We start from the raw sequence: 13,286 nt of genomic DNA on the forward strand, positions 1-13,286 counted from the left end.
CACCAAAAGAGCAATCATCCCCTGAAGAGAATGTGAAATAAGACCCTACAGTGACCCCACAAAGAAGCAGAAAATAGACACCACCCCCCCACAGACGCGCGGGTCAGAGACCAGCACCAGGGTGACGATCACAAAGGAAGAACAAGGTCTGGGCTCCGCGATACCCTGCGGGGCATCCTGCAAACCCCGCCTCCACTGGGGGGGCGTGCTCCATGGGCTCCGTGATACCCTCTAGGGCATCCTGCGAACCCCGCCTCCACTGGGGGGCGTGCTCCATGGCAGTTGTTGTTCAGTCGCTCAGTCGTATCCAACTTTTTTGAGACCCCACGGACTGTAGCCTGCCAGGCTCCTCTGTCAAGAATTCTCCAGGCAAGATTTCTGGAGTGGGTTGCCATGCCCTTCTCCAGGGGATCTTCCCAACCCAGGGATCGAACCCACATCTCCTGCATTGGCAGGCGGATTCTATACCATTGAGCCACCTGGGAAGCAAGTGATTCAATTTCACCCTCTTAAAGGACAAGACCCAAGTACCCTGGAGCAAGCTGATATCCAACAGCTCCAGGCTGACATCCAAGTTCCAGCAACATCCCCGCCCTCCATGAGCCATGGAAACACCAGGACAGCCGCTGAAGGGTGATCTCAGAGGAGACCCTCTTGTCTGTGACAAAACCGCCAAGAGAAGGAAGGCTGGGGTAAACTTCATCCTTGAGAACCAGAGATCTGAACCACTCGTTCCCCACTGAACCCCTTCCAGGGACACCTTCTGTGATTGAAGACAGTTCGGTTCAAAGAGGTTAAAACCAGGGAGAACCAGAACAGCACAGTCACCATGGGATGGGAAGGCAGGACCCCCAGCACCGCCTCCCCGAAACACGGAATGGAGCAAATGCTTTTTCACAGAGGCGGCAATGGCCGTCCTCGGCCAGCAGAGCGAAGCCCGGACACCTCGCCCGGCACCCACGCCCCGGGGAGGCCCCAGCCCTTTGGGGGAACCTTCTCCTTCCCCCATGGAGACTCCCTGGGGAGTTACACCTGCTGGTCAGGCTCCTGGGTGAGAGGGAGGAACACTGTGGGAAGGCGCCCGGTCCTCGGCTGGATGAGGCCAGAGAGGAAGCAGACCCTGGAAAGGGAGGGGGGTCGAGGCAGGAGGAGCCAAGCCATCAACCTGGGGACGGGGGAGGGGGAGCTGAGGGTGGCGGGAAGGGGGCCAGGGAGAGGGCCCCAAAGTGGGGCTGGACTCCGGACTTTAGAACACGGTTCTTGAACTGGGGAGAGGCCTGCGGCCACCTGCGGACACGTTCCAAGCAATCTGCACAAAACCATATGTTTTGTGTTCTCATGTCAGTGAAAACTCATCTATTGATACGTTAACATAAGTGTCACCCTGATTGTCTGGGTGAGCAGCCAGGAACCCAGAGTGGAGCTAGGACTTCAGGCCTACGTTTGTGTCTGAATTTACACTCACAAAGGCCAAAGGTCACCCCGACCTGCCGCACAGATGCAGGCTTAATAGTGCTTTGAACACAACAGCAGAAGAACGGAGTCTCCACACGTGTAGACAGCACTCCAGGGCGTGACCAGGCTGAAGCCGGCTATGGAAAGGCCACCAGAGCACCAGGGACTGTGGGTCTGGTAGGGTTGGAAGCGTAGGTGTTTGCTATTTGCACTGGATGCTCAGAGGCAAGAGGAGCTTAGTGCATTCTGGGTCCTGTGGGTGATGAGGGACCAGCTTGAGCCTAGTGCATCCTGGGTAATGAGAGTGGTCAGGGGAGCCTACAGCATCCTAGATAAAGTGCTTAGGAACCAGCTGGAGCCTAGAGCATCCTGGGTAATGAGAGTGGTTAGGACCCAGCCTAAGCCTAGAGCATCCTGGGTAATGAGAGTGGTTAGGACCCAGCCTAAGCCTAGAGCATCCTGGGTAATGAGAGTGGTTAGGACCCAGCCTAAGCCTAGAGCATCCTGGGTAATGAGAGTGGTTAGGACCCAGCCTAAGCCTAGAGCATCCTGGGTAATGAGAGTGGTTAGGACCCAGCCTGAGCCTAGAGCATCCTGGGTAATGAGAGTGGTTAGGACCCAGCCTGAGCCTAGAGCATTGTGGGTAATGAGAGTGGTTAGGACCCAGCCTGAGCCTAGAGCATCGTGGGTAACGAGAGTGGCTGGGGGCTGGGTAGAAACCAGAATCATGAGGAGGGGAGCCTGGGAAGGAGCCTAGGACAATGCACAGAGATTCTGTCCTCCGTGACCACAGGACAGGCCAGGCTCCTGTGGGTGTCAGAGAAGAAAGGTGGAGTTTTAGATGCACGTTTCAGGGGGGCTGCTCAGGCTGGGGCAGGGGAGAGCTCAGGCCAAGCTGAACGCTGCAGGCCGCTGCGGCGTCCGGATGAAGAAGGAGAGCCTGTGTGAAGGCCGTGGCCACGGGGAAGGAGAGACTTTGAGGAGGCGGGACAGGTCCTAGGTGATTGAGAGCGGACGAGGGAGGGGGCAGGACCCGGCAACCAGCTGGGGCGCCTGGACTGGTTTTCCTCCACACAGTGGGGCGAGGGAGGCAGCCCCGGATTCCAACTCCAAACCCTACAGATTTTGAAGCCACTGGCCTCTCCCTACTCGGGCAGGGCGGCTGGGGGCGATGACAGACAGCTTCACGCTCAGATACAAGTGGGCGGTGCCTTGGGGGTACCCCAGGAGGCTGACTTAGCAGGCGATCGTCTGTCCAGAAGTTCAGGGACAGTCACGGGCTCCCGAAGAGCTGAGTGTGCCAAGAGCCCGAGTGACGGGAGAAGTAAGTGGGTGGAGGGAGGCAGGAAGCGGTAGCCTGAGAGACCAGTGGGAAGTCAGGACAGGCTGATAACCAGGGCGCCAAGAAAGGGCCAGTGAGAGTGGCCAGTAGTGCAGGCCGAGGATGGAGCAATGGTCGCCCAGTAGGTCAGAGGTAACTGGGGCAAAAGCAACTTCCATACAGTGATCAATGTGATCTAAACAGTTTCAAGCATAGCTTTTAATTCCTGTGTTCCCCAGAAAAATACCACCTTGTCTTCATGTCAAGTATTTTAGGAAGGAAATAACTTTTAGAAAAAAATTTGGTAAAAAGTATATAATATAAAATTTACCATCGCCACCATTTTTAAGTGTGTAAGTCAGGGGCTTAAGGGCATCCGCACTGTTGCGCAAGAAAATAACAATGGTAAATGCTCCTTATCATTGGACAGGAAAAACCGAGTTAGAAGGCAAGAGGATAATGAGATTTTTTTCTTGAAGTCGCCTAAAACAGCACATTATCTTGGCTCAATTGCTGGGAATTCAGAACTGCAGTAGAGCTGGAGAGGCATCTGGGTCCTTCGAGGGATGTTACGCTGCTCACACTGAAGGCGGGGGGTGTGTGTCTGTGTGTGCACACGCCTGTGTGTCTGTGCGCGCGTGCGTGTGTGTGCACATGCCTGTGTGTATCTGTGTGCGCGCGTGTCTGTGTGCGTGTGTGTGTGCGCACACGCCTGTGTCTGTGCGCGCATATGTGTGTGTGCACACACCTGTGCATGTCTGTGTGCGTGTGTGTGTGCACGCCTGTGCGTGTCTGTGTGCGTGCGTATGTGCACACCTGTGCGTGTCTGTGTGTGCACGCGTGTGTGTGTGCACACGCCTGTGTCTGTGCACGCATGTGTGTGCACATGCCTGTGTGTCTCTGCGTGTGTGTGCACACACCTGTGCGTGTCTGTGTGTGCACGTGTGTGTGCACATGCCTGTGTCTGTGTGCACGTGTGTGCACACGCCTGTCTGTGTGCGCGTGTGCACACACCTGTGTGTGTCTGTGCGCACGTGTGTGTGTGCACACATCTGTGTGTCTGTGCACGCGTGTGTGTGTGTGCACACGCCTTGCGTGTCTGTGTGTGCGTGTGTGGCACGGTGCCGAGCAGTGCTTTGCTGTTAAGGAGTGGACAGGAGAGACTGAGGAGGGCGTGAGGACAGGTCTAACTGTGTAGCTGCTCTGTACTGCTGTTTTAGTCTCAGGTGTACAGCAGAGTGATTCAGTTATACATATTTTTTCCATTTTTTCCCACTCTAGGTTGTTACGAGATGCTGGCTCAAGCTCTCTGTGCTATACAGTAGGGCCTTGTTGTTTGTTTTATACACAGCAGAATGTATCTGTCGATCCCAGCCTCCTAGTCTATCCACCCCCCTTTCTTTTCTCCCTCTGGTACACACAGCTTGTTCCCTATGTCTGAGAATCTGTTTCCCTTTTGTAAATAAACTCCCTTGTATTATTTCTAGATCCCACATGAAGGTGACATCATGCTGCCTGTCTCATCCGACTGACTTCACTATGAGCAGGTCCGTCCATGTTGCCGCAAATGGCACGGCTTCATTCTTTTTAAGGCCGAGTAATGTTCCACTGCGCACACGCACTGCGTCTTCTGAAACCAGGCATCTGTCGATGGGCAGAAAGGCATGTTGCCTTTGCATGCTCGGCCCCTAACGGCACACAGCAAGTACTCAAGTTCATCCTGGCCCCCCCGGTACCCAGGAAGCCCTCAGACTCTTGCTGAGTGAGGGAGACAGCCGTCCTGTTTTCACAACACGCCCCAGGCGAAACCGAGACTCTCTGAAGCCCAGCTGCTCTGGCGGGACGCAGTCACACCGGAGCTGACAGCAAGCGTTCATGGCTCCTCACCCCGGGAGTCACATTTCTCTCTGGTCTCAGAGCCAGAGCTGTGTTTTGTTTAATTTTGTTTTGGCCAATAGGAGTCTCGGCAAACCACTCACGACCTCACCTCCCACCAGATCCATTTGGATATGGATGTCTTTGAAGGAGCCTGGTCTTCACCTGCTCCCGAGGTGACGTTTATTTCCTCTCTCTTCTGTTTCAAGAGTGGAAAACAGTCAGACTTGTGCCGCTCTCCCTTCTCCTCAGCCCGGCTTCCAGCCCCGTGTCCCTTCTCGTCTTTCCAGATGAGAAAAGCAACTCCCATAGCATCTAACGGGATCCCCAGACCAGACCTGTGAGCCCGCCTGGCAAGCATGCGGACAGGAGGGTGCGGAGAGCGAGGCAGGCTTCCCTAGAGGGTCGGGATGCAGGGACGGCGCTGTGGCAGGAGGGCAGGGCCTGGCCCACGGGGGCCGGGAAGCCTGGACCGTTAAACCGGCCGCTCGCTTACCTCCTCCCACGTCGTCACCTTGGACGCCAGTCCCCACACGCGGCAGCCTCCGGATAGCAGTGACCCTGGCTGCCCATCTGGGCTGGGGGGGGACGCTGCTCGGAGCCCAGCACCCCTGGTTCTCTGTCCTCCCCGCCCCCAGGGGCTAGGATCCCCTCACCCTGGAGGAGGCTCCTGGTTGAGCCTAGAATTCCAAAGTGAGAAGGCAGCGGGGGTTTCCCCCTGGTTTTCTTGTTTTCTTATCTGCACTGTGGTATTCGGTGTCCACACCTGGAGTCCGTTGATTTTTGTTTTCTACTCATTTTCTCCACCGATGGTTCCAGAAGCGACTCCATAGTTCTGTGGTTCTACGGCACACACTGAACACCTGTGCCCTGACCTTAGTGAGATGGAGACAGAGGCGCAGAGATAAGGTGCTTTGTGGCAGGTGCAGCTGGTCCACCACGGGGCTCTCACTACACCTGGGCCTCCAGATTTCCAGATCGTCCTGCTTCCCTCTTGCTGGGTGAACACCTTGTTTCAAATGAAGCTCTCGGCCACCACCACCATCCCACCGCTAAAATCACTGTGTGTCTGGAAACGCCTAGTCCTTAACGACAGACACGGTGTTAATATTAATATTATCCTCCATTGCTAAAAACGTTGGGGGGCTTCCCTGGAGGTTCTGTGGTATAGAATCCACCTGCAGTGCAGGAGACAAGGCTTCTATCCCTGGGCCAGGAAAATCCCCTGGAGAAGGGAATGGCTACCCTCTCCAGCATTCTTGTCTGGGAAATCCCATGGACAGGGGAACCTGGTGGGCTAAATGGCTACCCTCTCCAGCATTCTTGTCTGGGAAATCCCATGGACAGGGGAACCTGGTGGGCTAAATGGCTACCCTCTCCAGCATTCTTGTCTGGGAAATCCCATGGACAGGGGAACCTGGTGGGCTAAATGGCTACCCTCTCCAGCATTCTTGTCTGGGAAATCCCATGGACAGGGGAACCTGGTGGGCTAAATGGCTACCCTCTCCAGCATTCTTGTCTGGGAAATCCCATGGACAGGGGAACCTGGTGGGCTAAATGGCTACCCTCTCCAGCATTCTTGTCTGGGAAATCCCATGGACAGGGGAACCTGGTGGGCTAAATGGCTACCCTCTCCAGCATTCTTGTCTGGGAAATCCCATGGACAGGGGAACCTGGTGGGCTAAATGGCTACCCTCTCCAGCATTCTTGTCTGGGAAATCCCATGGACAGGGGAACCTGGTGGGCTACAGTCCCCGGGGTCACAAGGACTCGGACACGACTGAGTGATTAAGCACACACCCATGCTGGAAAAGGCATGCAGATACTGTAAGTTTAGAGCGCTAGGTAGCTAAATGTTTTCTCTTCTTTCCTGTCAGTTTTGAGACAGACTATCTTCACCAAGTTCAAAACACCCAAAGAAACACGCACTCTGAAGCCCACACACACACAGGCTGCCCTAACTTCCAGCAGAAGACGGGCACCGGCGCTGGGGCTCCGGGGAGGTGGCGGGCAGGCACGCGAGGCCAGAGGCAGGCACAGAGGCCTTGTCACCTTCCTCTTCTCTATCTGCTCTTCATTTGTCACGGTCTGTCTGCCAGGCTAGCAAAGTGTCTCCAGAGAAGGAAAGGACAGATGAGAACCGAAGTCCGTTCTGATTTCCCAACCGTATCATTTGGAACCTGCATCAAACAAAAACTCTTCTGAAATTAAAAAAAAAAAATAATAATGCTTGCCAAAGGCTTTGGGTAAACTCTGACTCACTGCCTTGGCTGACAAAGCCTGTTGGGAGGTCCGGTCCCACCAGAAGTGCAGGGCTGGGGCTCCCAGGGCGGCTGCTGAGAAGGCGGGGCGGCTGAAGACGGGGGTAGGAGGGGGCGCAAACAGGCGATGGGTCACGGTGGCCGGAGAGCACGTTCTCTTGGGTGAAGAGAAACTGTCCCTTCACCCAAATGCGATGCACATGTTAACGTCCTAGCCCAGCTGAAGTCACTACGCCTGGCCCCACAGCCCAACTACGCCCGCCACCTGGAGGCATGGTTCAGGGGATTGTTTTCTTATAAGCACGGCGGCTCTGACGCTCAAAAATCCTGGTGACTGAAATACATCCCAAGGAGTATTCAGAAAAGCATTCGATTACAGAAATACACACAGGACTTCCCTGGTGGATAAGAGTCTGCCTGCCAATCTCTGCCAGTCCGAACAGCAGACACCAGTTCTACCCCTGGTTTGGGAAGATTCCACGCAGCACAGAGCAGCTAAGCCCGTGGGCCACAACTCCTGAGTCCGTGCTCCTGGAGCCTGTGCTCCGCGGTGAGAGGAGCCACAAAAAGGAGGAGCGTGAGAGCTGCAACCGGGAGCGGTCCCTGCTCCCCTCAACCAGAGAAAGGCTTTGCAAAAGCAGTGAAGATCCGGCGCAGTCAAAAATAAATAAAAGAAAGAAACTGTATTTAAAAAAAAGATAAGGAACGCTGGAGCACCAAAGTCCCAGATTTGAACAAAAAAAGAAAGGCACACGACAGCAAGGAGGAGCATCTCCCAGCACACTGGAAACGACTCAGCCGGAGGCCAGACCCGTCCTCTCAGGAGCCACATCACCCCGCCCAGAGCAGACTCAGGCTCTTCTGAGATTATTTACCAGTTAAGACTCAGCTTCTCGTTTTGCAAAGTAATCAGTGACTCAGTCACCTGTGAAATCTCTGGTCACTCCTTGATTATGTGTAAAATTCGTCCAATTATTTAAGCTGTCTGGGTTTGAGGAGGGTTATTATAATGAGAACATGAAGCTTTGAGAGAATTTTTCAAGGAAATGGCTCACTGCTGTTAGGCCAAAAAACAAAAACAAGGAGTGTTCATTCACCCACCGTCACTAAGGTATGGTCTCTGCCATCAAGAAGCAGGCTTCATCACTTCCACTGGGGGCGGGGGAGGCTGCTCAAAGTGGGGAGACGGACACAGAGAGCAAACGAGGACAGATTCAGAAAACGTGTGAGAAAACCATTCCTCTCCCCCAGGACTTAGGACGTGGAGCAAGTCAGCTCCAGGAGCTGTTTTCTCTCTGCGCTTCTTTTCAACAAGGACACATCCTAGCAAAAGCTGTATCACCTTGTCTGTAAGGTGAACCATCCCTGGAAAAAGAAATCACACGGCAAGTCGTGGCTGGCCACGCTGAGGAGCACATGGGCAGGACTTGCATCTCTGGCGAGTCTTTATTTTCATAAACAGATAAGGAAACAGGATGCTCGCCTCTTTCCTTGGTCTGTGGTTCCCTGCCCCTAGCCTGGCTAGGTCAAGATTTTCTATTTTTTCTTCTTTGGTCAGAGCTAAGGAGATACAAGGAGGCCACCAGGGCAGCCCAGGTGGGTTAAATTACTTGAGTGTCTCGCGCAGCCTCAGAGGCGGCCGGACCCCGCCTGCAGCCACCTCTCGCAGTTCAGCGTCGCTTCGTCTCTGGCTCCTGCCAACAGTCTTCCAGGTACAGGCTCCTGGGGAAGATGCCAACGGTCTCTGGTTTATGTCCTAATTACGCAACCTCGTTTCCCTTTGGTGAACTTAAGGAAACTACAGTTTAAAGGAGGGAGTCTTTGGCTGGAATGCACCATAGAAAAATTCCAAAGCAGAAAAAGCCTTAAGCAATCCTGCACAGGAAAGCAGTTTCCCACACCAGCAGCACATCTCAGAACAGAGCCCACCTTCACAATGAGCTCCGCAAGCCTTGAGATCTGCCAAAACTGTGGCTCTCCCCACTTACAATGCCAGGCACCTGCGAGATGGAAAAGAGAACCACATCCTGTCTCTTCCGAGAAAGTTCAGAGCTTTCCAGCAGACTCACGAAGTGAGACAGAAACCTGCCGGTGGGAGGGATAAAATGCCAGGGCCGTTTAAAATTTATCTCCCAAATCATCAACGCCTCTGGTGTGAAAGCTTCGGCAGAGAAATATTTTAACCCCGTGACCAGGGTTAGCAAGAAATTGCCTTGAGTGAAACAAATGGCCAAGCATTCGCCAAGCATGGGTGCCACGTGTGGACGAAGCAAGCACGCTGCTTAGAAGTTCAGAGTCGCCAGCCCCGAGGGCCGAGGGCTGGGGTCTGCAGTGCCCATCACCAGCCTCTGTTTCCTCCAAGACCACCAGAGGGAGGGGCTGCCCCCGCCCAACGCACAGCACGCCCGGCCCGACGCTGTCCATTTAGAACTTTCTTTGCTTTTTTGAGCCTCTCAAACTTAGTTCTCCTGCCGTCTCTCAATCAACCCCCTGATTCACGCTGTTCGAATATCATCTCAGTGAACTCCAGAAAATCAATGACATTCGTCTTCTTTACGTTAATTTTGCTATATCACTTATCATATCAACGTGAGAGCGGGTCACTAGGGCACGCTTGGACATCCTCACCACGTGCTTATCCGCCGGGACCTCTGGTTTATGATTCCAAGCTAAGAAAATGTAACTCTTTATTTATGCCGTTTCATTTCAGAGAAAACATGACTGCTCACACAAGTCCATACAATAAAGTAACACTGAACTTATGGCGAAATGAAAATGGGACAAAGGAAAAATGAAAGCAAAAAATTTCAAATAAAACTAGGAATGGGGCCAGCATTTAAAGCTCAGCTTGCCGAGCCCACACACATGCTAGATAAGATTCAAAGTTTTCCAAGCTCCCCAGCAGTCAGCAGAAAGAGAATCACTTATGGGTGGAAAACTACACCAGCCCGCTGGTCAGATCAGCCACCATCTGCTTCTGTAAATAAGGGCTTGCTGGGACACAGCCACACCCAATCATTTACATCTTATTTACTTCTTAGTGCTGGAGAAGACTCTGGAGAGTCCCTTGGACAGCAAGATGAAACCATTTGTCAATCCTAAAGGAAATCTTGGAGAAGGCAATGGCACCTCACTCCACTACTCTTGCTTGGAAAATCCCATGGATGGAGGAGCCTGGTAGGCTGTGGTCCATGGGGTCGCTAAGAGTCGGACACAACTGAGCGACTTCACTTTGACTTTTCACTTTCATGCATTGGAGAAGGAAATGGCAACCCACTCCGGTGTTCTTGCCTGGAGAATCCCAGGGGCGGGGGAGCCTGGTGGGCTGATGTCTATGGCGTCGCACAGAGTCGGACACGACTGAAGCGACTTAGCTTAGCTTAGCTTAAAGGAAATCTACCCTGAATATTCATTGGAAGGACTGATGCTGAAGCTGAAGCTCCAATACTTTGGCCACCTGATGCGAAGAGCCAACTCAGTGGAAAAGACCCTGATGCTGGGGAAGATTGAAGGCAGGAGGAGAAGGGGGCGACAGAGGATGAGATGGTTCGGTGGTATCACCGACTTAATGGACATGCATTTGAGCAAGCTCTGGGAGATGGTGAAGGACAGGGAAGCCTGACGTGCTGCAGTCCATGGGTCACAAAGAGTCAGACATGGCTTAGTGACTGAACAATGATAGGATATCACGGCAGAGCTGAGTACCTGCCCTGGAATAAAACATTTACCACCTGGCTCTTTAGAGAAGAAAGTCTGCAGACCCTGGGGTTACTTGGTTCTGTACCCGTCAGGTAACCGCAGAGCTTTCCTGGGATAAGCATACTCCCTATATGGTTCTGAAGTACAGAGAACTTTGCACTGTCAAGAGCTCACCGTGTAATCTCTTGAAAAACGTCCTTAGCTTCATTTTTCACAGTCACAGGCTTTACAGGGCCATCGGCGATTCTAAGTGAGGCTGAAAGGGTGTCATGGGGGTAGTTTTTCTCCAGGTCTGCTGAAGGCAGGGGAGTCTGCAGAGATGGCCAGTGCGGGTCCTCCCACTCCTGATGAGAGGCCGTCAGGGCTACTGGGTCGGGCTCCTCTCCCGCTGAGCCCCAAGGGTTCCCCCGAGCCCTCCCTGCGGTCGCTGGCAGCAGTGGGCATGCAAGATAAAGCTGATATGTCAGCTTTGCTTTAAGGCTCTTTTCTGTGAACGTCCTCTGCGCTGAGTTTGACAGGCACCGGGGTGGTGAGCTGGAGGCCGTTTCTCTGCTCAGTTCCCGAAACCTGCTGTCCCATTCTGCCAGCCTGCAGAGCTGCCCCTAGAACATGGCCCTCGAGGAGGCACAGCACGGCGCCCGCCCGTGAGAACCGGAGCCCCGTGGGGATGGGGCCCTGGGGAGCAGACCCCACACGCCGGTACACACCCGGGGCCTGTGGGCCCGAGACGAGGGCTGGGGTCTCCTCCAGAAAGGGGGCCGCTCCTCTGTGCAGACCACGGGGGCAGGGAGGGAGGAGGGCCCAGGCAGCTCCTACGGAAGCGCTCAGGCTCAACACCCACCCCTGAGACCTCTGTTCAGAGAGACAAGCCCTCCACAGGGTCACCCCGACCCGCAGACCGGGGACACGTACATTCCTAAGAACCTCCCAGAGCAAGGCTTCCAGGATAAATGCAAATAACCTCAAAACGGCGATGTCTAAGAAACCACAACTCAAGTCAACGTCAGAAGAAGACAACAGAACAGCCCACTGCGGATTCCAGAGAACACATCTGTAGTCCTTTTCTTCTCTGTGACGATAAAACCATGCTGTGATCGACTATAGTTCTGTCCTCTACAACAGGGAACAAAATCCAGCTTATTTAACAGTGTCATTAAAAGGATCATCCACTAAACGAAGGTAGCCACACCTTAAGATAATCAGAGCTATCCTTATCGACCCCTCTAGAAATTGCTACTTAATCTCTGATCCTACACGTGTTGTCAAAGGGAAAGAAAAAGGAAATGTGTTATAAATAATCATATTATTCCTTACAGTTCTTTGCACACCATGATTAAAAAATATAAAACTGGAAAATAAACAGCCACGCCTAAAACCTTCCTTCTCCTTGTGGGTGTGTGCCGTGCGCTAGAAAACACCAACCACAGAGAAGCCAGACAGGCTTCCTTGACAGGGGAGTCCACACGGCGCCCACACGGCGGGTCAACAGAGGACAGTTTCTTCACCCTGAGATCGCCACTCAACTCTCCCAGCACCAGCGCTCAGGGTTCAAGTCCAGACCACTCAGGCCACACGGGAATGTGGGACACTTGGACCCTGCATGACCTCAGCGAAAAACACAAAGAAAGAAAACTCTTAAGAAATCCATGAGAACACGGAGCCCACACCAAACGTGAGCCACTTGGTTTGCTCTCTGGAGCCAAGCGCGGGGACGCCTGGGTACGTCTGGGTTTGGAGGAGCACGAAACGTCAACACGGAGGACCCCGGCCCCTGCAGTGGGCCGAGCCCCACTTCTCCAGGCACGATGCAACCCTCCATGGGCTCCAAGCTGGAGCTCAGGCTGGAGGGCGGGTGAGACGCACAGCCCGGGAGCATGGTCCTCGCCGCAGAAGACACCGTCCTCTGCACTCCAGAGCTGCAGGATGCAGACGCCAGCCCAAACCTCGCACGCGCCGGCCACACACTCCCTCACCTCCTCTAGGCCCCCCCGAAGGCCCCTACTTACGCAGCGCGTACAGGGTGAGGGTCACTCCCGCCAGGCAGAACCCTTCGAAGAACCTGAGTGTGCTGAACATGGTCACATTCACAGACAGCGCCACGGTCAGTCCGAAGATGAGGATGAAGATGATGGAGAAGAGCAGCACGGGCCGCCGGCCGAACCTGCACACGGACAGGGACGCGGTCAGTCATCGCCGGACAGGCCGGGCCTCCCCAGGGGCCAGCGGTGCTGGGTGGGGACCCCACGGAGTCTGCATCCCTCCTGGACCCTCGTGGGGAGGCCCAGGGGCAGGGGGCCCTCAGGGTACGCACACCCACCCCTCGTCATGTAGATAAGGGAATACAGGTCAACAGCTGCTGTGCGACAGACGTGAGACGGGAACCGATTCCTGTTGGCCAGTCTACTCCTGAGTTTATGGGGGTAATTCAATAGAACCAACAGTAACTCCCCAAACTTCTACCTTGGCACCCCCAGCATAAAACGGCTTGGAGGCTGTGACCTTTGGAATTGGCTCCAGAGTCAACATAGACACAGGGTGAGCGGCTTCCAGCTGTTTCTCTGAGTTGTTGACTAGACTGGCCTCGACCTCGCCCGCGGCCTGGTGGAGCCAAGGGCTGAGCCGGCGGCGGGCTGGTTTCAGCTCCCCGATGAGGAATGACCAGAAGGGAGCACAGA

General features: G+C 54.2%; 1 protein-coding gene across 2 annotated transcripts in view; it reads right to left on the minus strand.

Annotated features, from left to right (window-relative positions):
* The window catches only part of LOC104983314 (solute carrier family 22 member 23-like), a 106,128-nt gene that overhangs the window by 58,667 nt on the left and 34,175 nt on the right, over nucleotides 1-13,286 (minus strand). For both annotated transcript variants that reach the window (XM_010832746.1, XM_010832744.1), the window contains exon 3: nucleotides 12,618-12,772. In XM_010832746.1, the coding sequence (XP_010831048.1) occupies nucleotides 12,618-12,772 (155 nt within the window). The remainder of the gene's footprint in view (nucleotides 1-12,617; nucleotides 12,773-13,286) is intronic.

Source organism: Bison bison, unplaced genomic scaffold, assembly GCF_000754665.1.
Source record: "Bison bison bison isolate TAMUID 2011002044 unplaced genomic scaffold, Bison_UMD1.0 scf7180017862188, whole genome shotgun sequence".
NCBI classification, from domain to species: domain Eukaryota; kingdom Metazoa; phylum Chordata; class Mammalia; order Artiodactyla; family Bovidae; genus Bison; species Bison bison.